Source organism: Artemia sp. Qi Xiang Cuo, chromosome 9, assembly GCF_049724085.1.
Source record: "Artemia sp. Qi Xiang Cuo chromosome 9, ASM4972408v1, whole genome shotgun sequence".
NCBI classification, from domain to species: Eukaryota; Metazoa; Arthropoda; class Branchiopoda; order Anostraca; family Artemiidae; genus Artemia; species Artemia sp. Qi Xiang Cuo.
This window is the reverse complement of record NC_142802.1, coordinates 28,979,932-29,006,641: the sequence shown is the minus strand read 5'-3', so window position 1 is coordinate 29,006,641 and position 26,710 is coordinate 28,979,932. Positions and strand designations below refer to the sequence as shown.

General features: G+C 35.2%; 2 protein-coding genes across 2 annotated transcripts in view; both read left to right on the top strand.

Moving 5' to 3' along the window:
- Tgt (tRNA-guanine transglycosylase) overlaps positions 1-21,297 on the top strand; it is a 128,604-nt gene extending 107,307 nt beyond the window's left edge. Inside the window, exon 7 of the mRNA XM_089093972.1 lies at positions 21,070-21,297. Coding sequence (XP_088950098.1) covers positions 21,070-21,264 — 195 coding nt within the window. The 3' untranslated portion in view covers positions 21,265-21,297. The remainder of the gene's footprint in view (positions 1-21,069) is intronic.
- Positions 21,298-23,143: 1,846 nt separating this feature from the next.
- LOC148948535 (sialin-like) overlaps positions 23,144-26,710 on the top strand; it is a 144,594-nt gene continuing 141,027 nt past the window's right edge. The window contains exon 1 of the mRNA XM_089093967.1: positions 23,144-23,213. Within this exon, the coding sequence (XP_088950093.1) occupies positions 23,201-23,213 (13 nt within the window). The 5' untranslated portion in view covers positions 23,144-23,200. The remainder of the gene's footprint in view (positions 23,214-26,710) is intronic.

Below are 26,710 nucleotides of genomic sequence, written 5' to 3'. Positions count from 1 at the left end.
TTAAAAAACCTTGTTTTCTAATTAAAATAGGGGTTAACTAAATAAATAAAGGTTATGGGGAAAAACTAAAATTACAAGGTAAAAGTACTTGTTCTTAGGATTCAGAATATGTCAAGTCTATAAATTTTTCCGTTTATTTTACCATGTAAAAAGAATCAAGAGCGATATGACGTCGTTATAGGCCAAATTTGACTTTATAGGCTAAAATGACCATGTTCTAGACGCGTGCGAACTTTTGCATCCCGATATTCGTCATCAGCGCCCCCGATTACTCTGGAATTCACCCTCAAACCATCTGCGGCTGATATGAGCCACCCCCTTCCCCTTTTTGAACGATAGCAAGCCTTGGATCACTGACTAAAAGCGATCTTTTAAAGTGATAAAATATTACCAGAAAATATAAAACGTATAGACTTCCGAAGGCATTTATATTCGTCTTTAGATATGCACAAAAGATGTTCAGATATATCTGAAGTTTGGTATCTCTTTCTATTTGCATTAGCCATATCTCCAACGATGCCAAATATGGCATATCTTGTTCTTTTGATCTTTTGACCACACTTCAATACATGGGAGCTCAAGGGCATATTTTTGTTGATCTAGACAAATTTTGCAAGCTCTTTTTTATGTAAGTGTTATAAAAGTCTCCAAAAAATGTATACAAAGAATGTTTGTTAATGCTAGTTCTCCGAAATTATCCTTAAAACAAAAAAGTTCTAAACAATCAAAATTCTGTTGTTGACTTAATTATGTAAGAACAAAGTGGATAACGCAATGTGGAAATTCTAAACACACTAAATTGTAGAAGAAAAGCAGTTGAATATTCTGACCACATGGCTCAGCAAAACAAAAAAATGGAATTAAGACAAAATTTAACTTACGAAAAAACGAGAAAATTAAGCCAAAAATCATCGATAAAACGGTCTTAAGATCATTGCTTTAAGCAAGCTCAGTAAGGATTGGCAAACTAGGTAATCAAGTAAGGGCCGACTCGGCCCAATAGTAATCGAAACTCTAAAAAAAGGAATTTGATACCAATTCATGCATCAAAAGAATTGCTATTTTATGCTGATTCCAAATGTATAAAATTCGTAAAGTTCAGTGTTACCCATCGAAAGCTACGAGTCTGGAAAATTCGTCTGATTTTCCAAAAAGAGGGAAAACACCCCTAAACAGTCAAGCTATCTGAATGAAAATCACACTACCAGATTCATCATACCCGAGAACCATATTGTACAGGTTTCAAGCTCCTATCTACAAAAACGTGGAACTTGGTATTTTTTGCCAGAAGAAAGATCACGGATGCGTGTTAATTTGTTTTTTGTTTTTTTTATCCAGGGGGGGGTGGCTGTAGCAAACCAGTGGTCCCATATTTTGAGAGAGGGCCCATTTGAACTGAAATGAATAGTTCTAGTGTCCTTTCTATGTGACCAAAACAAATGGAGGTCAACTAGCCCCCCTTCCACGCCTCTTCTTTCTCCAAAGATATCTGGTTAAAATTTTGCAATAGTCATTTTGTTCAGCATAGTTACAAGGTCCAATTACTATGCCTCTGGTAATAACATGACCCCAAGGCCCCTGGGGAAGGACCTGCAAGTTATGCAATTCGTCCATTGCTTAGCCTATAAATAGTATTTGTAATTAAGAAATACACAGATTTGTCTTTTTAGGGGGCATTTTCCATGGATGGGGATCTCCGAGGGGAATTGTTCACGATGGGGGAGGGGGTTTCTCGGTAGGATTTGAGAAATGACCAGAAGCTAAATAAAAAACAATTTTTTTTCAACTGAAATTAAGGAGCAACATTAAAACTCAAATCGAACAGAAATTATTCCATATATGAGAAGGACTGCGCCCTCTTCTACCCCTTGCTCTTTCCATTAAAGTTGGACTTTTTTTTCTCAATTCTTAAAGACAACTAATGTGACATAAGGGCCGTTGAATTGGAATAAGAAGCCTTTTTGAAGTGCTAAAAAAAACTTTAGTTTAACGAGCGAGGGGTAGAGGAGGTCTACCCCTCCTCTATGCTAACACCACTAAGATCTGTAAAACCACGCAGAGACAAGGTAAAAGTCTTAGGCAAAAATATTATTATTTGTTTTAAAAAGAGAAACGGTACCCACTGACTTTGTTTTAAGGGGGGAGAGGGAGGGAAACTGAAAAAAAAACAAATGAGTTATTTGAAAATAGGGGAAATTTCAAATTTCTAAGATAAAGGCCTGAAACTTCCTCCACGGATTATGTGCCTAATTTATACAAGCACAAAAACGGGAGAGGAGGACATTGGACAATGAGCCCCATCCCCCTGCTCAAATATGGAATAATTCCTATTCGTTTTAAGTTTTAATGGTGTGTTTTATTTTCAGTTGGAAGTTGTTTTTTTTTAATTCATGGGAAAAAAAATCGCATTAGTTGCAAGTTTTTAAAGCAGTTCTTACTTTTTTGGCAGCTTTCCTTTTTGTTATTTTAGATGCAGGTCCATTGAGACTGCTTTGTGTATTTTTGTGTGTGTATTTTGTTAGGCTATTTTTAATTGAAATTACGTGCAATGTATTTAGTGTATGTTCTCTTAAGTTTTTATTTAAAGAAGCATTCTTACTTACCTGAAGTGCGATTTTAATTACCTCTGGGACAACTTATTAAATATCTATATCGACCTTTGGTATTAATTTATACCTACTCACTGTCTTCATACATTCTATAATTCACTGTCTTCAATATTTCCCCATTGTGTTATCCTCTTTATTGTTTGTATGATGGAAAGGGATCTACGTGTATCCTTTCCCTGGCGTATCCCCCCAAAAAATATCCCCACCGGATAATTTCCACCCATATTCCCCCTGGGCAATTCCAAATGTTCATTAGAAGGGAAATTGAAAGTCATCTATTGCTGTTAAAGTGTATGTACCAACCACAGTACATAAGGCAGTACGATCATCTCTTATCTCAACCATTAGACAAAGCCAGACCGCGATGTGGTTCCTCTGGAAAACATTTAAACCAAGAGTAACACAAGTGACAATCGATTTTTTAATAGGTAGCGCGCGTGGAGGCATCGATATTCGCAGCTTGGAGGACAGGAAAAGAAATAAGACGAATTGATTGTCTAGGAGATAAAAAAGGATGCAATACATTGAAAAGATAAAAAAGAAAAACGAAAATACCCAACTTGATGAGATATAAAATTAAGTTAAAAAACACTATTTGTGTCAGGATTAAAAATTATTGAAAAACTGTCTCCAACCTATACATAGCATGCCAAACAATGGATTCTTATAGAAAAATTGAAAAGATATAAAATACTATTTTTCCCCGTGAAAAAGACTATATAAAAAAAACCAAACAGAAATTAATTTAAAATTTTTTTTGCCCAAAACAGGTTTCTCAAAGAAAAGTTAAGAGCTCTATTAAGCCAAAAATGAGCAGAAATAATTTCAAATAATCTTTCAAGTGTAAAACTACCACAAATCACCATCAATAAATAAATGAAACTCAAAACAAACAGAAATTACAATAAATAAACGAGTTAAACTTAAAACAAGCAAAAATTAACATGAGTAGGATTGAAAATTCCCATCCCTTATCAAGACCAGAACATAATTTGCACTTTACTTAAAAAAAAAAAAAAACAAAAAAAAAAAAAAAAAGACCGTGGATTGTCAGTTTAATATACTATACTGATATGCATTCCTTAAAATCTTAATGATTTTTATTTAATAAAGTAAAAAAAAGTGAAAACATTTAAAATATATTTTGTTTTCAATGAAGTACAAACTATGTTTTGGTATTAGTATATACACTTTAACAGCAATAAATAACTTTCAATTTCCCTTCTAATGAACATCCGGAATAATTCAAGGGGAACATGGGTGGGAATTGTCTGAAAGGATTACGGTGGGGGGAGGAATTTATAACGGTGGGGATACGTCGGCCTCCGATGGAACGACAAATTGGTTTTTGTTATTATTCATGACTTAAATATTATGTTGAAACTGGGTAAATTCAGTCATATCTTAGGTGTACTGAAAAACGTCAAATAGGCAACCTGTTTTTTTCTCGGGCCAAATTTAATCCTTAGAGACATAAAGGCGTATCAGTAGTGAAGGCCTAATAATTACAAACGGGAATGACGTCAGGCCACTTTTCCATGAATTCTGACCTAGATTTACACGTAATAAGACAGAAATTCTTTATATGGTTCCCATTTATATTCAAGTCTATGACAGAAAAATCAATATGTTACTGGGCCTTTATTTTTAATAAGGCTTCTTGGGAATTTTAAATGTAAAAGTTGTAAATCTGTGAGATAAATCTCTTGCAAAAATCTCATAAATCTCGTAGCAATAATTTTTGTTAATTGAGATTGAGAGAGATTAACAGAGATTGAGTGAGATTCTTTTCCCCTTGAGTAAATTTCGGATAATGAGAGATTACGCTCTTTTGAGGGACACACCGAAAAGTTGAACAAATTTGGTAAGTGAATTTAGTGATTTTATAATTTTGGGTTTATAAATAACGCCTAAAAGGCCTTATTTTTCTCCTCATGTAAATTTTGGGTAATGAGAGATTACGCTCTTTTGGGGGGCACAACGAAATGTTGGACAGATTTAGTGATTTGATGAGTTTGGGCTTATAAATAACGCCTAAAAGGCCTTATTGTTCTCCTCATGTAAATTTTGGGTAATGAGAGATTACACTCTTTTGGGGGTCGCAACGAAATTTGGGACAAATTTAGTAACTGGATTTAGTGATTTGATGAGTTTGGGCTTATAAATAATGCCCGAAAGGCTTTATTTTTCCCACTCATGTAAATTTGGGGTAATGAGAGATTACGCCCCCGTTTTGGCTTATAAATAATGCCTGAAAGGCCTTATTTTTCCCCTCATGAAAATTTAGGGTAATGAGAGATTACGCTCTTTTGGGGGGCACAAAGAAATGTTAGATGAATTTAGTAAGTAAATTTAGTGATTTGTTGAGTTTGGGCTTATAAATAACGCCTAAAGTGCCTCATTTTTCTCCTCATGTAAATTTTGGGTAATGGGAGATTATGCTCTTTTAGGGGGCACAACGAAATGTTGGACAAATTTAGTAACTAGATCTAGTGATTCGGTGAATTTGGGCTTATAAATAATGCCTGAAAGGCCTTATTTTTCTCCTCATGTAAATTGAGCGTAATGAGAGATTACGCTCTTTTGGGGGACAATAAAATGTTGGACAAATTTAGTAACTGTATTTAGTGACTTAATGAGTGTGGGCTTATAAATAATGCCCGAAAGGCCTTATTTTTCCTCTCATGTAAATTTGGGGTAATGAGAGATTATGTTCATTTTTGGGGGGAGGGGGCAACAAAATGTTGGACAAATTTAGTAACTGAATTTAGTGCTTTGTCGATGATTTTAGTTTAATATAAACTGTCAAGTACCATTTCATAGTAAGATTGGGGGGTTGAGTCGGGGTGGAATCCTCCCACGCAAACAGGATAATTATGTTGCGGGGGCAACACTTTGATTTTTGTATTGTTTTTTTCCTGTATCGATGATTTTATTTAATATAAACTTTCAAGTACCACTTCATAGTAAGATTCGGGGGCTGAGATAGGGTGGGTTACTCCCACACAAATAGGATAATTTGGTTTCGACGGCAATACTTTGATTTTTGTCATGTTTTTTTCACTGTTACGATGATTTTAGTTTAATATAAACTTTCAAGTATTACTTCATAGTAATATTCGGGGGTTGAGTTGGGCTGGGATGCTCCAAAACAAGTAGGATAGTTTGATTGCGGGGGTATCAATATAATTTTTGTGATGATTTTTTTCGCTTTATCGATGATTTTAGTTTATTATAAACTTTCAAGTACCACTTCATAGTGAAATTCGGGGATTGAGCTGGAGTGGGATCCTCCCACAAAAATAGGATAATTTGGTTGCGGGGGAAACACTTTGATTTTTGTCGTGTTTTTTATGCTTTTTCGATGACTTCAGTTTAATATAAACTTTCAATTACTACTCTATAGTAAGATTGGGGGGGTTGACTTGGGCTGGGATCCTCCCACACAAATAGGATAATTAAGTTGCGGGGGCGACACTTTGATTTTTGTCATGTTTTTTTCGCTTTGTTGATGATAGTTTATTGTAAACTTTCAAGTACCACTTCATAGTAAGATTCGGGGGTTGAGTTGGGGTGGGATCCTCCCACACCGACTTATTGGTTACTCTTAAAGCACCGAGGACAGTCAAAATAAAATCTGTTGTTCGAACGGGTTAATGTGTTATTTGAATTGAATGTGCTAATGGGTTGTTGAATATGCTTTTTAGATATCTATTGAAAAGTACCATCGCTTTATTTGTTACTGTTAAAGCACCGTGGATAGTGAAAATAAAATCTGTTGTTTGAATGGTTTAATGGGCTGTCTAAGGTGCTAATTAGTCGTTGAATGGGCTTTTAGGTATCCATGGAAAAGTACCATCAACTTATTGGTTACTGTTAAAGCACAGAGGACAGTGAAAATAAAATTTCTTTTTTGAATGGGTTAATGGGCTGTTTCAATTTAATTTGCTAATGGGCTGTTTAAGGTGCTAATGGGTTGTTGAATGGGCTTTTAGATATCCATGGAATAAATAATCGTCCATGCTTGTTAGAATGGGTTAATGTGTTATTTGAATTGAATGTGCTAATGTAATGTTGGATAGGCTTTTTAGATATCCATGGAAAAGTACCATCGCCTTATTGGTTACTGTTAAAGTACCGAGGATAGTGAAAATAAAATTTGTTGTTTGAATGGGTTAATGGGCTGTTCAAGGTGTTAATGGGTTCGTTGAATGGGCTTTTAGGTATCCGTGGAAAAGTACTATTGCCTTATTGATCATAGTTTAAGCACCGAGGACAATTAGAATAAAATCTCTTGTTCGAATGGGTTAATGGGCTGTTTGAATGTAATGTGCTAATGGGCTTTTAGCTATCCAAGGAAAAGTAATATTGCCTTGTAGGTTACTGTTAAAGCACCGAGGACAGTGAAAATAAAATCTGTTGTTTGAATGGGTTATGGTGTTGTTTAAATTGAATGTGCTAATGGGTTGTTGAATGGGCTTTTAGATATCCATGGAAACGAACCATTGCCTCATTGGTTACTGTTAAAGCACAGAGGACATTGAAAATAAAATCTTTTGTTTGAATGGGTTGTTTGAATTTAATGTGCTGACGTGTTGTTGAATGGGCTTTTAGGTATTCATGGAAACGTACCATTGCCTCATTGGTTACTGTTAAAACACCGAGGACATTGAAAATAAAATCTTTTGTTTGAATGGAAAAATTCGTTGTTTGAATTGACTGTGCTAATGGGTTGTTGAATGAACTTTTTAGGTATCCATGGAAAAGTACCATCGCCTTGTTGGTTACTGTTAAAGCACTAAGGACAGTGAAAATAAAATCTGATGTTTGATGGGCTGTTTGAATTTAATATGCTAATGGCTTGTTGAATGGGCTTTTATGTATCCATGGAAAAGTAATTATTGTAGTAGTAAATAAAGTAGTGTCTATTCTCACATTGTGTTTACACAGGTAATGGTTCTGGCACGTAGACAAGATATGATTTATTACATTAGTGCAGCAGTTGGCTTTTTCTTTTCCCCTTTGCTTTCATTTGAATGAACTAAGAGAACAGAGTAACTCTAGTATCAAGAGATAACATAATGAATTATTTTATGGAACAGATTCAAAATGTCCAAAGTTGTTCAATGATATTAATAATGTATGTAACATATTTGTATGTTACTATTTTAAATCTCAGTATTTCAATTAATATATCTTATCCATTACATTATTATATTTTCATTTCGTTAGGATACTTTAGGAAGTCGAACATATAGAAAATTTATTAAAAAGTCGGAGAGGTAAGGAAAAATATTTTCAGAGATAAAAATACTGCTAGCAGGCTCACAGGGGATATATTAGAAACTGATATCAACATCCTTTATTGGATACGTCGGATAACATTGACAAAATCTAAGTATCAGAGTTAATAAATTCTTTATCAACATCTTTGATCTGATACATCGGATAGCATTTACAAAATCTAAGTATCAGAGTGAATAAATCCTTTACAAACATCTTTTGTCGGATGCCACGGGTAACGTTGACAAAATCTAAGTATCAGAGTCAATAAATTTTTTATCAACATCCTGTGTCGGGTACATAGGATAACATTGACAAAATCTAAGTATCAGAGTGAATAAATCCTTTATCAACATCCTTTGTAGGATACGTCGGAAAACATTCACACAATTTAAGTATTAGAGTGAATTAATACATTATCAACATCTAAGTATCAGAGTGAATAAATACTTTACCATAATCCTTTGTCGGATACATAGAATAACATTGACAAAATCTCAGTATCACAGTGAATAAATCATTTATCAACATCTTTTGTCAGAAACGTCGGATAAAATGGACAAAATCTAAGTATCAGTGAATAAATTCATTATCAACATCTTTTATTGGATACATCAGATAACATTATCAAAATCTAAGTATCAGAGTGAATGAATCCTTTGTCGGATACCTCGGATAAAATTATTAAAATCTAAGTATTAGAGTGATTAAATTCTTTATCAACATATTTTATCCGATACATCGGATAGTATTCACAAAATATAAGTATCAGAGTGGATAAATCCTTTACTAACATCATTTGTCGGCTACTTTGGATAACATTGACAAAATCTAAGTATCAGAGTGAACAAATTTTTTATTAACATCCTTTGTCGGATACATAGGATAACATTGGCAAAATTTAAGTACAAGAGTGAATGAATTCTTTATCAAAATCTTTTGTCGGATACATAGGAGAACATTGACAAAATATAAGTATCAGAGTGAATAAATTCTTTGTCAACAACCTTTGTAGGATACGTCGGATAACATTAACAAAATCTAAGTATCAGAGTGAATAAATACATTATCAACAACTAAGTATCAGAGTGAATAAATCCTTTACCAAAATCCTTTGTCGGATACATAGGATAACATTGACAAAATCTAAGTATCAGAGTGAATAAATCATCTATCAACATCTTTTGTCAGATACATCGGATAAAATTGACAAAATCTAAGTATCATAGTGAATAAATTATTTATCAACATCTTTTATTGGATACATCAGATAACATTATCAAAATCTAAGTATCAGAGTGAATAAATCCTTTACCAAAATCCTTTATCGGATACCCTGGATAACATTATCAAAAGCTAAGTATCAGAGTGATTAAATTCTTTATCAACATTTTTTGTTGGATACGTAGGATAAAATTGACAAAATCTAAGTATCAGAGTGAATAAATTCATTATCAACATCTTTTATTGGATACATCGGATAACATTATCAAAATCTAAGTATCAGAGTGAATAAATTCCTTCAACATCTTTTCTCGGATACATCAGATAACATTATCAAAATCTAAGTATCAGAGTGATCAAATTCTTTATCAACATCCTTTTTCGGCTACATAGGATACCATTGACAAAATATAAGTATCAGAGGGAATAAATGTTTTAAAAATATCTTTTGTTGGATACATAGAATAACGTTGACAAAATCTAAGTATCAGAGTGAATAAATACATTATCAATATCTTAAGTATCAAGAGTGAATAAATCCTTTACCAAAAGCCTTTGTCGAATACATACGATAAAATTGACAAAATCTAAGTATCAGATTGAATAAATCATTTATCAACATCTTTTGTCAGATACGTCGGATAAAATTGACAAAATCTAAGTATCAGAGTGAATAAATTCATTAGCAACATCTTTTATTTGATACATCGGATGACAATATCAAAATCTAAGTATCAGAGTGATACCAAAATCCTTTGTCGGAAATGTATGTTTGCGTTGTCATGATAGCGAAAAGCTAAATTTCTTTGGACTACCGAAACCATTCAACATTGCTCATGGTAGATATGCTAGAGTGAGAGCACCAGAGATGATAGTGTTAAACGAGAATGGCGACATAAAAATAATAGTTGATTAAGATAGGCATCTTCTTGCTATTGTTTCTGGTAACACGTTACCTGTTGATAAATCCCATTGCCATCGTTCTGGTATTACTATTCAAATGAAAGCAAAGGGGAAAAGAAAAGCCAACTGCTGCACTAATGTAATAAATTTTATTTTGTCTACGTGCCAGAACTTTTGCCTGTGTAAACACAATGTGAGAATAGACAGTGAAATTTCTAGCAAAATTAAAAGGACATTGGCAGACAATATCCCTAATGAATATAACGATAAATTGATGGAAAATAAGGCGCAAGTGAACATTATTACTACTATTGATTATATTCCCAATGAACCTAATAATACCAAAGATGAAACGCATATTGAACCTGTAGGTGACATCCCAGTGAAAATTGTGCATGACTCAAAATGGAATAATGATTATTCCACTGGTTACGAAGTAAGAGAAGGAAGTAGCTACAGTATCAAGAGAGAGCATGATGAATTATTTTATGGAGAAGATTCAAAATGTCTAAAGTTGTTGAATGGTATTAATAATGTATAATAATGTATGCAACATATTTTTTTCATGTTAATATTCAACATGTCGTCATTTTCATAAAAATATTTTATGCATTACTTTGTTATATTACCATTATTTTTAGGGTACGCTAGCAAGTCAAACGTTTAGAATGTTTATTAAAAGGTCAGAGATGTAAGAAAAGGAATTTTCAGAGACATAGATACTACTAGCAGGCTCATAACATCATTAACTGTTGACTGAGTATAAAAATTAATAAAAAAAAGTACTTTTGCATAGAACAAATTCAACTATACAGGTATTTCTTAGTATCAAAAGGATCTTACAACATTTCACAGAATCGAGATGGTTTAATCACTCTGATACTTAGATTTTGTAAATGTTATCCGACGTATCCAACAAAGGCTGTTGATAAAGGATTTATTCACGCTGATACTTAGATTTTGTTAATGTTATCCTATGTATCAGACAAAGGATGCTGATAAAGGATTTATTCACTGTGATAGTTAGATTTTGTCAATGTTATCCTATGTATCCGACAAAAGATGTTGATAAATAATTTATTCTCTCTGATCCATAGATTTTGTCAGTGTTATCCTATGTATCCGACAAAGGATGTTGATATAGAATTTATTCACTCTGATAGTTAGATTTTGTCAATGTTATCCGATGAAACAGACAAAGGATGTTGATAAAGACTTTATTCACTCTGATACTTAGATTTTGTCAATGTTATCCTATGTATCCGACAAAGGATGTTGAAAAAGACTTTATTCACCCTGATACTTAGATTTTGTCAATGTTATCCTATGTATCCATCAAAAGATGTTGATAAAAATTTATTCACTCTGATATTTAGATTTTGTCCATGTTATCCTATGTAGCCGACAAAGGATGTTGATAAACAATTTAATCACTCTAATTTTACAATTTTGATAATGTTATCTGACGTGTCCGAGAAAAGATGTTGATAGGCAATTTATTCACTCTGATACTTAGATTTTGATAATGTTATCCGATGTATCCAATAAAAGATGTTGCTAATGAATTTATGTAAGAAACTTATGTAATGAATTAAGTAAGAAACACATGCTTGTTTCATAGTTCAAATATCGATCTTTGTCAGCATTCAACGCAACGATGATTTTATCGTGTGTACACAGTTTCTTCGAATAATTCATATTCATTTTTTTTTCTAATTATGATGCAGATGTATATCGTTCCAATGTATGAAAATTACTGATTTAATACATACATTAAACTAAGTAGTGTCGATAACAAGCCATAGAGTACTACTGGGACAGCCGCATAGTGTCTATAAGCAACCATAAAGTATCATTGATACAGCCGCATAAATAAATATAAATAAATAAATAAAAACCTATTTTTATTTGTGTATCGATCAATTTTTCAGACTCCGTCTTATCATTTGTAGCCTACAAAACATGTTGATAAAGAATTTAATCACTCTGATACTAAGATTTTGTCAATGTTATCCAATGTAGCCGACAAATGATCTTGTTAAAGAAAGGAATTTTCAGGGGCATAGATACTACTAGCAGATTCATAACACCATTAACTGTTGACTGAGTATCAAAAATTAATAGCACGCTAAGTAAGCTTAAATAAACCTAACTTTTTTGCATGTGTCTCACACTATAGCCGTGTGTCTGAGCGACTGTGTTGCCATCTATAGCTATAGGTGTGAAGATGGCAACAGTAGCCTCTCAATTCTGTGAAATTTTGTAAGATCATTTTGATGCTAAGAAATTACCTGTGTAGTTGAATTCGTTCTATGCAAAATTACTTTTTTTTTATTAATTTTTGATACTCAGTCAACAGTTAATGGTGCTATGAGTAGGAGGTGTGGGAGGATCCCAGCACAACTCAACCCCCGAATCTTACCAAGAAGTGGTAATTGAAAGTTTATATTAAACTAAAATCATCAACACAGCAAAAAAAACATGACAAAAATCAAAGTGTTGCCCCCCGTAACCAAATTATCCTATTTGTGTGGGAGGATCCCGCCCCAGCTTAACCCCCGAATCTTACCATGAAGTGGTACTTGAAAGTTTATAATAAACTAAAATCATTGACAAAGCGAAAAAAAAACATGACAAAAATCAAAGTGTTGCCCCGCAACCAAACTATCCTATTTGTGTCGGAGGATCCCGGCCCACCTCAAGCCCCGAATCTTACTATGAAGTGGTACTTGAAAGTTTGTATTAAACTTAAATCATCGACAAAGGAAAAAAACATGACAAAAATCAAAGTTGTGTCCCCCACAACCAAATTATCCTATTTGTGTTGGAGGATCCCAGCCCAACTCACTCACCGAATCTTACCAAGAAGGGGTACTTGAAAGTTTATATTAAACTAAAATCATCGACACAGTGAAAAAACATGACACATGACACAAATAGGATAATTTGGTTGCGGGGGCAACACTTTGGTTTTTGTCTTGTTATGCCCTGGGGGCATTTAAGGTTTTTATAGAAGGTGTTGTCGTAGAAACTTCAAAACAGGCTCATTCGATTGGAAGTTCAAAGGGCTAGTGCCCTTTTTAATACTCGAAAGTGATTGGAGGGCAACTAGCACCCCCCCCCTCGCCCATCATTCCCACAAACACATCCAATAAAAATTTTGAGACAGCCATTTTGTTCAGCACAGTTGATTTCCCGATAGAAAATATGTTTTTGAGGAGGACACTCCTCCACAACCCTCAGGGCAAGGGTTTGAAGTTATGCCGTGGGGACATATGAGGTTTTTATAGAAGGTGTAGTCGTAGAAACTTCAAAAAACGTTTATTCGATTGGTAATTAAAACTGGTTGAGCCCTATTTATTACTAGTAAGGTTTAGGTGGGTACTTAGCCCCCCCCCCACGCCCATCAATACCCAAAAACGTGCCCATACAAAATTGGAGATCCCTATTTTATTCAACTTAAATGATTTCCAGATAGAAAATATGTTTTTGAGGAGGACACTCCCCCACAGGCCTCAGGGAAAGGGTTTTAAATTATGCCCTGGGGGCATATAAGGTTTTTATAGAAGGCGTAGTCGTAGAAACTTCAAAAAAAGCTCATTCGATTGGAAATTCAAAAATATAGTGCCCTTTTAATAGTCGAAAGCCATTGGAGCGCAACTAGCCCCCCCGCCCCCCACGCCCATTATTCCGCCAAACCCATCCAATAAAAATTTTGAGATACCTATTTTGTTCAGGCTGGTTTATTTCCAGAAAGAAAATATGTTTTTGAGGAGGACACTCCCCCACAACCCTCAGGGCAAGGATTATAAGTTATGCCCTGGGGGGCATATAAGGTTTTTATTGAAATCTTTGTCGTAGAAACTTGAAAAAGTGCTCATTCGATTTGAAATTAAAAGGGTTAGTACCCTTTTTAATAGTCGAAAGTAATTTTAGGGCAACTAACCCCCCTCTCATGCCCACCTTTTCCCCAAACACATCCAATCAACATTTTTAGATAGCCATTTTATTCAACGTAGTATCAAGTTTTGGAAATTAGGTCTTTAAGGAGGACAACCCCTCCCCTAACAGCCCTCAGGGCAAGGGTTGTAAGTTATGCCCTGGGGGCATATAAGGTTTCTATTGAAAGAGTTGTCGTAGAAACTTCAAAAGGGCTCATTCAATTGGAAATTGAAAGGGCTAGTGCCTTTTTTAATAGTTGAAAAGGATTGGAGAGCAACTAACGCCCCTCTCACGCCCACCATTTTCCCAAACAGTTCTATTTAAAATTTTGAGATGTCAATTTTGTTCAAGGTTTTTAAAAGTTCTGGAAATTAGGTCTTTTAGGATGATAACCACCTCAGAGCCCTCAGTGCAAGGGTTTTAAGTTATGCCCTGGGGGCATATAAAGTTTTTATTGAAAGCGTTGTCGTAGAAACTTCAAAAGGGCTAATTCAATTGGAAATTGAAAGGGCTAGTGCCTTTTTTAATAGTTAAAAGTGATTGGATAGCGACTAACGGCCCTCTCACGTCCACCATTTTCCAACACACATCCAATCAAAATTTTCAGATATCTTTTTTGTTCATCGTAGTGGAACGTTCTGGAAATTAGGTTTTTTAGGATGATAACCCCCTCAGAGCCCTCAATGCAAGGGTTTGTAAGTTATGCACTGGGGGCATATAAGGTTTATGTAGAAAGTTGTTGCAAAAATCATGGACAGTGCGATCGCGCTGCCTAAGTAAAGAACAGGGACACTAGAGAACGAGACAAAAAACCGGGACTAAGTTAAGAGGAGGACAATTCCCCGCAACCCTCAGGGCAAGGGTTTTAAGTTATGCCCTGGGGGCATATAAGAACGATGTTGGAAGAATGTATTATTTATTCATTTTTTCCTTTAGAGCAGGTCACTTCGTATCGAAGAAGTTGTCGTAGAAACTTCGAAAAGGGCTCATTCAATTGGAAATTGGAGTGGCTTGTGCCACTTTTTAATAGTCGAAAGTGATTGGAAGGTGATTAACACCCGTTCCACGCCCAACATTTCTCGAAACACATCCCATCAAAATTTTGTTCAGCGTAGTTGATTTCCAGATAGAAATTATGTTTTGGAGGACAGTCCCCCACAGCCCTTAGGGCAAGGGTTGTAAGTTATGCCCTGGGGGCATATAAGGTTTTTTATAGAAGACGTTGTTGTAGGAACTGACAAGAAGGCTCATTCAAATGGACATTCAAAGGGCTAGTGCCTTTTTAACCAGTCAAAATTGATTAGAAGACAACTATCTCGCCTCCCACGCCCACCTTTTCACCAGACACATTTGATCAAAACTTTAAGATAGCCATTTCATTCAAGGTAGTTTTAAGTTATGGAAGTTAGGTCTGTGAGGATCAACCCCCCCCCACAGCCCTTAGAGCAAGGCTTATAAGTTATGCCCAGGGGGCATAAAAGGTTGTTATCAAACGCGTTGTCGTATAAACTTCAAAAAGGGCTCATTCGATTGGAAATTGAAATGGCTAGTGCCCTTTTAATAGTCGAAAGTGATTGGAAAGCAACTAACACCCCTTCCACACCCACCATTTCCCCAAACACATCCAATAAAGATTTTGAGATAGCCATTTTGTTCCACCCAGTTCAAAGTTCAGGAAATTATACCTTTGAGCAGGACACTCCCCCCACAGTCTTCAGGTTAAGGGTTATAAGTTATGCCCTGGGGGCATATTTGGTTTTTATTGAAATTTTGTCGTAGAAACTTGAAAAAGGGCTCAAACAAAGTGATTTGAGGGCAACTAACCCCCCTCTCACGCCCATCTTTTCTCCAAACACATCCAATCAATTTTTTAGATAGCCATTTTATTTAACGTAGTTGAATGTTTTGGAAATTAGGTCTTTAAGAGTGACAACCCCCGCCCCCCCCATGGCCCTCAGGGCAAGGGTGGTAAGTTATGCCCTGGGGGCATATAAGGTTTTTATTGAAAGCGTAAAAACTTCAAAAGGGTTCATTCAATTGGAAATTGGAAGGGCTAGTGCCTTTTTTAATAGTTGAAAGAGATTGAAGAGCGACTGCCGCCCCTCTCACGCCCACCATTTTTCCAAACACATCCAATCAAAATTTTGAGATATCCATTTATTTCAACGTCGTTGAAAGTTCTTGAAATTATGTCTTCTAGGATGGTAACCCCCTCAGAGCCCTCACTGAAAGGGTTGTAAGTTATGCCCTGGGGGCATATAAAGTTTATATAGAAAGTTGCTATAGAAATTTCAAAAAGGGCTCATTTGATTGGAAATTGAAATTGCCCTATTTAATAGTCGAAAGTGAGTAGAGAGTAATTAATCCCCTCTTACGCCCACCATTTCCCCAAAAACATTCAATCAAAGTTTAGATATAGCCATTTTTTCAACGTAGTTTAAAGTTCTGGAAATTATGTATTTAAGGATGACAAACACCCCAGAGCCCCAAGGGCAAAGGTTTTAAGTTTTGCCCTGGGGGCATATAAGGTTTTTATAGATAGAGTTTCCGTAAAACTTCGAAATGAACTCATTCAATTGGAAGTTGAGAGGGCAAGTGCCCTTTGTAATAGTCGAAAGTGATGGGAGGGTAACTAACCCCCCTCTCACGCCCACCATTCCTCCAAACACATCAAATCAAAATTTTCAGATAGCCATTTTTCAACGTAGTAGAAAGTTCTGGAAATTAGGTCTTTGAGAATGACACCGACACCCCCCCCCCCAGCACTTAGGGCAATGGTTGTAATTTATGCCCTGGGGACGGCTAGGGCCATTTTTAATAGTTGAAAGCCATTGGAGAGCTTCTACCGCCCCTCTCACGCCCACCATTTCCCCAAACACATCCAATCAAAATTTTGAGATAGCCATTTTGTTTAACGTAGCTGAAGGTCCTGAAAATTTGGTCTTAGAGAATGACAACCACCCTAACAGACCTTAGGATAAGGGTTGTAATTTATGCCCTGTGGGCATATAAGGTGTTTATAGAAAGCGTTGTCGTTCCCTAAAGGGCTCATTCGATTGGAAATCGAAAGGCCTAGTGCCCTTTTTAATAGTCAAAAGTGATTGGAAGGCTTGACATTTTTATAGTAAAGATCGATATGGGTATAATGTATTATTTGTTGTTGTTGTTGTTGTTTAGACCAGGGCACTTCGCATCGAAGGATCTGTCGTGGGAACTTTGAAAAGGGCTCATTTGATTGAAAATAGAAAATGCTGATGCCCTTTTCAATAGTCAACAGTGATTGGAGGGCAACTAATCCCCCTTCCACGCCAACCCTCCCATTTGCCAATTATGTTTAAAAACGAAACGTTGCAATAAGATTAAATCAAAATGCACTGTGATAATGCTAATCAAACAGTTCGTGGTAACGAACTGTAAGTAAGGAGCGACCCGGCTCAATGGTAACCGAAACACTAGAAAACGGTATTTTGATACAAATAGATACATCAAAAGAATCAGATTTTAATGCTGATTTCAAATATATAAGTTTCATCAAGTTTAATCCTACTCATCAAAAGTTACGCGCCTGAGAAAATTTGGCTGATTTTCGAAAAAAGGGGGAAAGACCCCCTAAAAGCTATAGAACCTTAATGAAAATCACACCATCATATTCAGCGTATCAGATAACCCTACTGTAGAGGTTTCAAGTTCCTATTTACAAAAATATGGAATTTTGCATTTTTTGCCAGAAGAAAGATCACGGGTGCGTGTTTATTTGTTTTTTTGGTGTTGTTTTTTTTTCAGGGGTGATCTTATCGACCCAGTGGTCCTAGAATATCTTGGGAGGGCTCATTAGAATGGAAATTAAAAGTTCTAGTGCCCTTTTTAAGTGATCAAAAAATGGGGGGCAACTAGGCCCCCTCCCACGCTTATTTTTTTCCCAAAGTCACCTGATCAAAATTTTGAGATAGCCATTTATTTCAGTATGTTCGATAATATTATAAGTATGTCTTTTAGGATGACTTAATCCCCCGAAGTTCCCGGAGGGAGGGCTGAAAGCTATGAACTTTACCCAATGTTTACATATAGTATTGGTTATTGGGAAGTATACAGGCGTTTTCAGGGGAGATTTCTCCTGGTAGTGGGGGGGGGGGGGTTCGGGGGTTAATTGGGAGGCTCTTTCCATGAAGGAAGTTTTAATGGGGGAAGGGACATTGCTATGAAGGGGACGCCGGACTTTCCAGCATTATTTAAAAAAAGATCAGAAATTAAAAATAAAAAAACAAGTTTTTCAACTGCAACAGCAGCAACATCAAAACTTTAAACAAACAGAAAATATTACATATATGATTGGGTTCACCCCCTAGTAAATACCTCACTCTGTAAGCCAAAGATTTTTTAGTACTTTCATAAGAGCTATTTATTCTAATTAAAGCTATTGTGATTAAGCGGTCATTTTTAAAGAATTGGAACAAAATTCGAACTTTTGCTTAAAGAGCAAGGTATTGACTGGGGGGCGAACCCCCTAATATACGTATTAAAAATATATGAATTTATAATTTCGTTACGTAAGTTAATTCGTAAGTTACGTATATTTATTACTAATAAAAACATTCGTAAATAAAATTAAGCAAGTTTCGAGAAAGCCATGTAACCAACTAAAAGTAAATTAATATGAAAATTGTGTTTTAATTATTCATGTACGGTGAGCCAAGATCAAAACCTGCATTTATTCAAAAACGTTCAAAAATTAAATAAAAAAAACAAGTTTTTTTAACTGAAAGTAAGGAGCGACATTAAAACTTAAAACGAAAAGAAATTATTTCCTTATATGAAAGGGGCTGTCCCTTTCTCAACGCCTCGCTCTTTACGCTATAGTTTGACTTTCTCACAACTCTTTTTTTTTATTATAATTAAAAACTTTAGCGTAAAGAGCGAGGCGTTGAGAAGGGGACAGCCCCTTTCGTATACGGAATAATTTCTGTTCGTTTTAAGTTTTAGTGTCGCTCCTTACTTTCAGTTAAAAAAACTTGTTTTTTTTTATTTAATTCCCAATAAGGCATTTCAGCAGTATCCCAAGAACAAATGAGGGTATTATGTTCAAACTTTCGGGGCTACTTCTTCTCTTAAAATTTAACCAAATCGAAATAGTGTAAGTATGTCCAAGCTATCAAAGAAAGTAAACAGATTTTTTTGCGAATGGTATCAAGTTTTCCATTTCAGGTCAACTATAGGAGGTATCAAACTAAATTGAACAGTATTATTTGTGTCCAGATTTTTAAAAGAGTGTATGTTGTTAAAAATTGCTGGAAATTTTTCTCCGGCATACAAATAGCAGGCCAAACTATAAAGTCTTAAAATACGAAAAGAATTAAAGTATTATTTTCTTTTTCTCTGAAAAGACCATGTCAATATAAAATGAACAGAAATTAAAATAATTAATCGAGTCAAACTCAAAACGAGCAGAGATTAACATAAGTTGTGCGCAAAACTCCTACGCCTTCCCAAGGTCGGAACAAAATTTGCACGTTACAGAAAAAATACAAATGAATGTGTATTGTCAGTTTATATACTGATATTTAGTAATCAAAATGTTCATACTATTTAATTTATTAAAGTTATAAAAGTAAAAGCATTTATATTTTTTCAGTAAAGTGCAAATTTTTTTCTGGCCTTGGGAAGGCATAGTGTTTTGCGCCCAACTTATGTTAATTTCTGCTCGTTTTGAGTTTGACTTGGTTATTTATTGTAATTTCTGTTCGTTTTGGGTTTCATTTATTTATCGATGCTGATTTGTGGTAGTTTTACACTTGGTAGATTTTTTTATTTTATCTTTGCTCATTTTTTGTTTAATGGAGTTCTCTACTTTTCTTTGAAAAACTTATTTTGTTGAAAGTTTTTTTAATTAATAACATTAAAAAAACTAAGTATCAGAGTGATTAAATTCTGTATCAACATCTTTTGTCGGATACACAGGATAACATTGACAAAATATAAGTATCAGAGTGAATAAATCTTTCGTCAACATCCTTTGTTAGATACACAGGATAACATTGACAGAATCTAAGTATCGGAGTGAATAAATCCCTTATCAACATCCTTTGTTAAATACATCGGATAAAACTGACAAAATCTAAGTATCAGATTGAATAAAGTCTTTATCAACATCTTTTGTCGGATACGTCAGGTAACATTATCAAAATCTAAGTATCAGAGTGATTAAATTCTTTATCAACATCTTTTGTTGGATACAAAGGTTAACATTGACAAAATCGAAGTATCAGAGTGAATAAATCATTTATCAACATCTTTTGTGAGATACGTCGGACAAAATAGGATACATAGGATAACATTGACAAAATCTAAGTTTCAGAGTGATTTAATCATTTATCAACATCTTTTGTAAGATACGTCGGATAAAATTGATAAAATCTAAGAATCAGATTGAATAAATTCTTCATCAACATCTTTTGTCGGATACATAGGATAACTTTGACAATATCTAAGTATCAGAGTGAATAGAATCTTTATCAACATCTTTTGTCGGATACATCAGATAACATTCACAAAATCTAAGTATCAGGGTGAATAAATGAGTATCAGAGTGAATATCAGAGTGATTGATGTTCACTCTGATCCCCTCGGACTCACCTTAATTGATAAACAATTTTAATCCCTTTATCACTTTCATACGATCCAATTAAAAAAACTAGAATTTTATTGTCTTCTGTGTCTTCCTATTATTCAAATCATCAATTAAGGTCAGACATACCAGAATTATGCAAATGGAATACCTTTTTGCAAATTGAGATACCTTTATGCAAATGAGATAACTTTTTGATATCTGTAACAAGTCCTAATGATGAATAAATTATGTACCGTCAGTAGCTAGGATAGTCAGGTCACCGTATATAGCAAGGCAGAAACTTATCCGGCTTGGACCAGAAAGTGGTTTGACAAGTTTTGTCTCTATAGAATGTCAATATAGCACACTACTTACCAAGCAATCTAGATAATTCCCACATTCTGTATTTTTGGTATGATTTTGCTAAATTGCATACAGGCTTATATATTATGGGTTCATGTAATGAATTTTTTTTATCGCTTTTTACTTTGAAATCATTTTCAGATGCGTTTGATGAAAAGGATTCGAAATGCAATAATAGAAGGCGTTTTTCCTGAGTATATACATGAATTTCTGAAGAAAATGTATCCCAACAAGCAAGTTCCTAAATGGGCATTAGATGCCCTAGAGTCTGTTAATATTGATATGAAAAATTATGTTGTACAACCCGAAAAGAAACGGAAATTGGTTCCTCAATAAACTAATCCAAGAAAAAAAGAAATTGAGACGGCTTTTCAAGATTGTTAGGTACGGTGTCAAAGGAATCTCTTTCCCACTCCCCTCTTTTTTTTTCTCTCTCTCTCCCTCTCCCTCTCTCTCTCTCTCTCTCTCTCTCTCTCTCTCTCTCTCTCTCTCTCTCTCTCTCTCTCTCTCTCTCTCTCTCTCTCTCTCTCTCTCTCTCTCTCTCTCTCTCTCTCTCTCTCTCTCTCTCTCTCTCTCTCTCTCTCTCTCTCTCTCTCTCTCTCTCTCTCTCTCTCTCTCTCTCTCTCTCTCTCTCTCTCTCTCTCTCTCTCTCTCTCTCTCTCTCTCTCTCTCTCTCTCTCTCTCTCTCTCTCTCTCTCTCGCTCTCTCTCTCTCTCCCTGCCATCTGTATTCCGCTCTCCTTTTTTCTATAGTATTGTGATCACTTTAGTTAACTATATCTATTCTATTGCAAACATTTCCTTTAGGTTCGATCCACCCCATTCGGCAAAAGCTCAGCTAACTAGGAGGGGGGATTATAACCCTTTCTCTCACTGTTGGCTTGAGGATTGTATATTTTATTATTGTATTTCGCTATCATTAACAATTTTGAGCACATGCCATTTGACTCCTTCAATTATAAATTTTTTCTTAAATCCTCCCATAATTTTCATTCCCCCTCCCCCTTGCAATAGGTCAGCTCTTGTTCAGGGGCTTAATTTTCTATGGGGCAGGGGGGACAACTCCCTGCTCTAGACCCCAGTTTGACTCCCCAGACCTCAGTTTGCCCCCCCCCCAGCCGAAATTTAGTTTCAGCAAAAAATTGTCAAAACTAAGATAAGCCTGCATAATTCAAGCATCCAGAGATACAGGCTAGTTTTCTTTAGTTTATCTTTGCCTTTATTGTAATATATGGCTAATTTTTTAATTTTCACTGTCATTTTCACTTGATTTGGGAAAATTGGTTCCATCTTTGCCCCCCCCCCCCCGCCAGGATTTTAACGAAATTGCGCCACTTTTCTTGCTACGTTAATGCTAATGAACGCTATGTTCTATTGGAATGAAAAAAATAATATTTAGATTAGTTTCAGGCACGGAATGTAATCTGTTCTGTGGCATCTAGGCATTCTTAATTAGTTGTATCTTGTTTGTTACAATCTCTCATATAGGTCGTACCATAATGAATATTCTGTCACATTTTAACGAAAATAAACTCTTTTTTTTATTCCAGTCACGAAAAGTCGTTAAAGCTCTGACTTCTGTCTCTGAAACTTCAAAGTAATACTTTAGTCAGACACACTGATTTATTTATTTTATTATTATTATTATTATTATTATTATCTGGAAAATAGTCATTCCCACCGTTTTTTATGAACAATATGCAACCGTCATTTGTACAAAAGTTTGGTCTCACAGCCGTTTTTGTTAATTTTTTCCTAATATTTGTCCTTTTGGTATTTTTTTTTCATTCATAAGTATTATCCTGGAAAGGGGTCCATTGCTATTATCTTACTAGCAAAAGGGTTTATAAAAAGAAAAGGAGTTAAACAGAAAGAAAGAAAAGGGTTGCCTTAGAGGGAAACCTTCAGTTGTGGAATAAGCAGTTCGTAGCTGTCTTGTGACTAGATTTGGAGAACAAAACAGAAAGGAAAAATAAGGAGCAGTACTCCTGTTGGGTAAAAAAGTGAAGAAGAGAAGAGAAAATTTACCATTCAGTGTAAAATTTAAAAAGGTATAAAAGAAACATATTATTGAGAAGAGTACATATCTTCTTGTAGAAATGTCTCCTTTTATTTTTGTCTAAATTGCTGCCTTTGCGACAAGCCTAATCAAACTAGTGACAATAAACAAATAGGATAAAACAATTGAACATTACATTTCGTGTTATCACTTGCTATGGGAAACATTTCGTTTTATCACTTGTCTTGGTAAACATTTCGAGTTATCAATATCAATGGTACAAAGAGGTAAGAATTTCTACCGTATTGATTTTCTCTTGTTTTTTTTACATTTATTCTACGCTTAAGCTTTCATTGCAGAGGCTGCAATGCAGCGCTAAGGACTTTTCTTTTTTATTAATTAGAAAAACCTTTTCCACAAAATAAGTTTTTCAAAGAAAAGTAAAGAACTCCATTAAACAAAAAATAAGCAAAAATAAAATAATCTACCAAGCGTGAAACTACCTTAAATCAGCATTGATAAATAAATGAAACCCAAAACGAACAGATATTACAATAAATAACCGAGTCAAACTCAAAACGAGCAGAAATAAACATAATTTGGGCTCAAAACCCTGTTTAATGGAGTTCTTTACTTTTCTTTGAAAAACTTATTTTGTGGAAAAAGTTTTTTTTAAATTAATTTCTGTTCGTTTTATATTACATAGTCTTTTCAGAGAAAAAGAAAATAATACTCTAAATCTTTTCTGTTTTTTTAGAATTTATAGTTTGGCCTGCTATTTGTATGCTGCAGAAAAATTTTCAGCAATTTTTAACAACAAACACCCTCTTAAAAATCTGGACACAAATAGTAGTGTTTAATTTATTCGCAAAAAAAAATCTGTTTACTTTCTTTGATAGCTTGGATACACTTACGCTATTTTGATTTGGTTAAAATTTAAGAGCAGAAGCAGCCCCGAAAGTTTGAACATAATATCCACAGTCGCTCTTGGGGTACTGTTGATATGCCTTATTGGGAATTAAATAAAAAAAGCAAATTTTTTAACTGAAAGTAAGGAGCGACATTACGCTATTTTGATTTGGTTAAAATTTAAGAGCAGAAGCAGCCCTGAAAGTTTGAACATAATATCCACAGTCGTTCTTGGGATACTGCTGAGATGCCTTATTGGAAATCAGTATTAACACAGAGCATTTTCATTTAATCTTATGGCAACATTTAGTTTTTAAACATAAAGTCAAATGGGAGGCTGGGCGAGGGAGGGGGATTAGTTTCCCTCCAATCACTTTCAACTATTAAAAAAGGCGCTAGCCCTTTCAATTCCCAATCAAATGAAAAATCTGTTTACTTGCTTTGATAGCTTGGATACACTTACGCTATTTTGATTTGGTTAAATTTTAAGAGTGGAAGCAGCCCCGAAAGTTTAATCATAATATCCACAGTTGTTCTTGGGATACTGCTGAGATGCCTTATTGGGAATTAGCATTAACACAGTGCATTTTGATTTAATCTTATGGCAACGTTTAGGTTTTCAACATAAAGTTAAATGGAGGGTGGGCGTGGGAGGGGAATTAGTTTCCCTCCAATCACTTTCGACTATTAAAAAGGGCGTCAGCCCTTTTTATTGTAAATCGACTGAACCTTTTTCGAAGTTCCTACGACAACTCCTTCGATACGAAGTGCCCTGGCCTGAACGGCAACAACAACAACAAAAAAATAATACATTCTACCCACATCGATCTTCACTATAAAAATGTCAAGCCTTCGAATCACTTTCGACTATTAAAAAGGGTACTAGGCCTTCCAATTTCCAATCGAGTGAGCCCTTTTTGAGTTTCTACGACAACACTTCCTATAAACACCTTATATGCCCCCAGGGCATAAATTACAACCCTTCCCCTCAGGGCTGTGAGGGTGGTTGTCATCCTCTAAGACCTAATTTCCAGACTTTTCAACTACGTTAAACAAAATGGCTATCTCAAAATTTTGATTGGATGTGTTTGGGGGAATGGGGGCGTGAGAGGGGAGTTAGTTGCCCTTCAATAACTTTCGACTATCAAAAGGGCACTAGCCCTTTCAATTTTCAATTGAATGAGCCGTTTTTGATGTTTTTACAACATCTCTTTCTATAAAACCTTACATGCTCCCAGGGCATAACTTACAACCCTTGCCCTGAGGGTTTTTTTTTGGGGGGGGGGTTGGGTTGTCATCCTTAAAGATCTAATTTCCAAATTTTCAAGTGCGTTGAATAAAATGGCTATCTAAAAATTTTGATTGGATATGTTTGGGGAAAAGGTGGGCTTGAGAGGGGGGTTAGTTGCCCTCAAATCACTTTCGACCATTAAAAAAGGCATTAGAACTTTTAATTTCCAATCGAATGAGCCTTTTTCAAGTTTCTACGACAAACATTTCAATAAAAACCTTATATGCCCCCAGGGTATAACTTATAACCTTTAACCTGAAGACTGTGGGGGGAGTGTCCTGCTCAAAGGTATAATTTCCTGAACTTTAAACTGCATGGAACAAAATGGCTATCTAAAAAATTTGATTGGATGTGTTTAGGGAAATGGTGGGCGTGGAAAGGGTGTTAGTTGCCCTCCAATCACTTTTGACTATTGAAAAGGGCATTAGCCATTTCAATTTCCAATCAATTGAGCCATTTGCGAAGTTTCTACGACGACGCATTCTATAAAAACCTTATATGACCCCGGGGCATAACTTACAACCCTTGCCTTGAGGGCTGTGGCGGAGTGTCCTCCTGAAAAACATAATTTCTATCTGGAAATCCACTACACTGAACAAAATGGCTGTCTAAAATTTTGGATTGGATGTGTTTGGGGAAAGAGTGGGCAAGAGAGGGGGGCTAGTTGCCCTCAAATCACTTTCGACTATTAAAAAGGGCACTAGAACTTTTGATTTTCAATCGAATGAGCCCTTTTTCTAGTTTCTACGACAAATATTTCAATAAAAACTTATATGCCCCGAGGGCAACACTTATAACCTTTACTCTGAAGAATGTGGGGGGAGTGTCCTGCTCAAAGGTATAATTTCCTGAATTTTAACTGTGTGGAAAAAAATGGCTATTTCAAAATTTTGATTGGATGTGTTTGGGAAAATGGTGGGCTTAGAAGGGTTGTTAGTTACCTTCCAATTACTTTCGACTATTAAAAAGAGCCCTAGCCATTTCAATTTCTAATCGAATGAGCCCCTTTTGAAGTTTCTATGACAACACCTTCTATAAAAACTTTATTTGCCCCCAGGGCATAACTTACAGCCCTTTTCCTGAGGGCTGTGAAGGGGTTGTCATTCTCAAGGACCTAATTTACAGAACCTAAAACTACGCTGAACAAAATGGCTATCTGAAAATTTTGATTGGATGTGTTTGGGGGAATGATGGGCGTAGGGGATGGCTAGTGGTCCTCCAATCACTTTCGACTGTTAAAAAGGGCACTAGGCCTTTGAATTTCCAATCGAATAAGCCTTTTTTGAAGTTTCTACAATAACGCCTTCTATAAAAACCTTATATGCTCCCAGGGCATAACTTACAACCCTTGCCCTGAAGTCTGTGGGGGAGTGTCCTCCTCAAAAACATAATTTCTATCTGGAAATCAACTACGCTGAACAAAATGGCTATCTCAAAATTTTTATTGTATGTTTTTCAGGAAATGGTGGGTGTGGAAGGGGTGTTGGTAGCCTTCAAATCACTTTCAACTATTGAAAAGGGCACAAGTCAGTCTATTTAACAATAGAACGAGTCCTTTTTAAAGTTTTCACAACAACTTCTTCG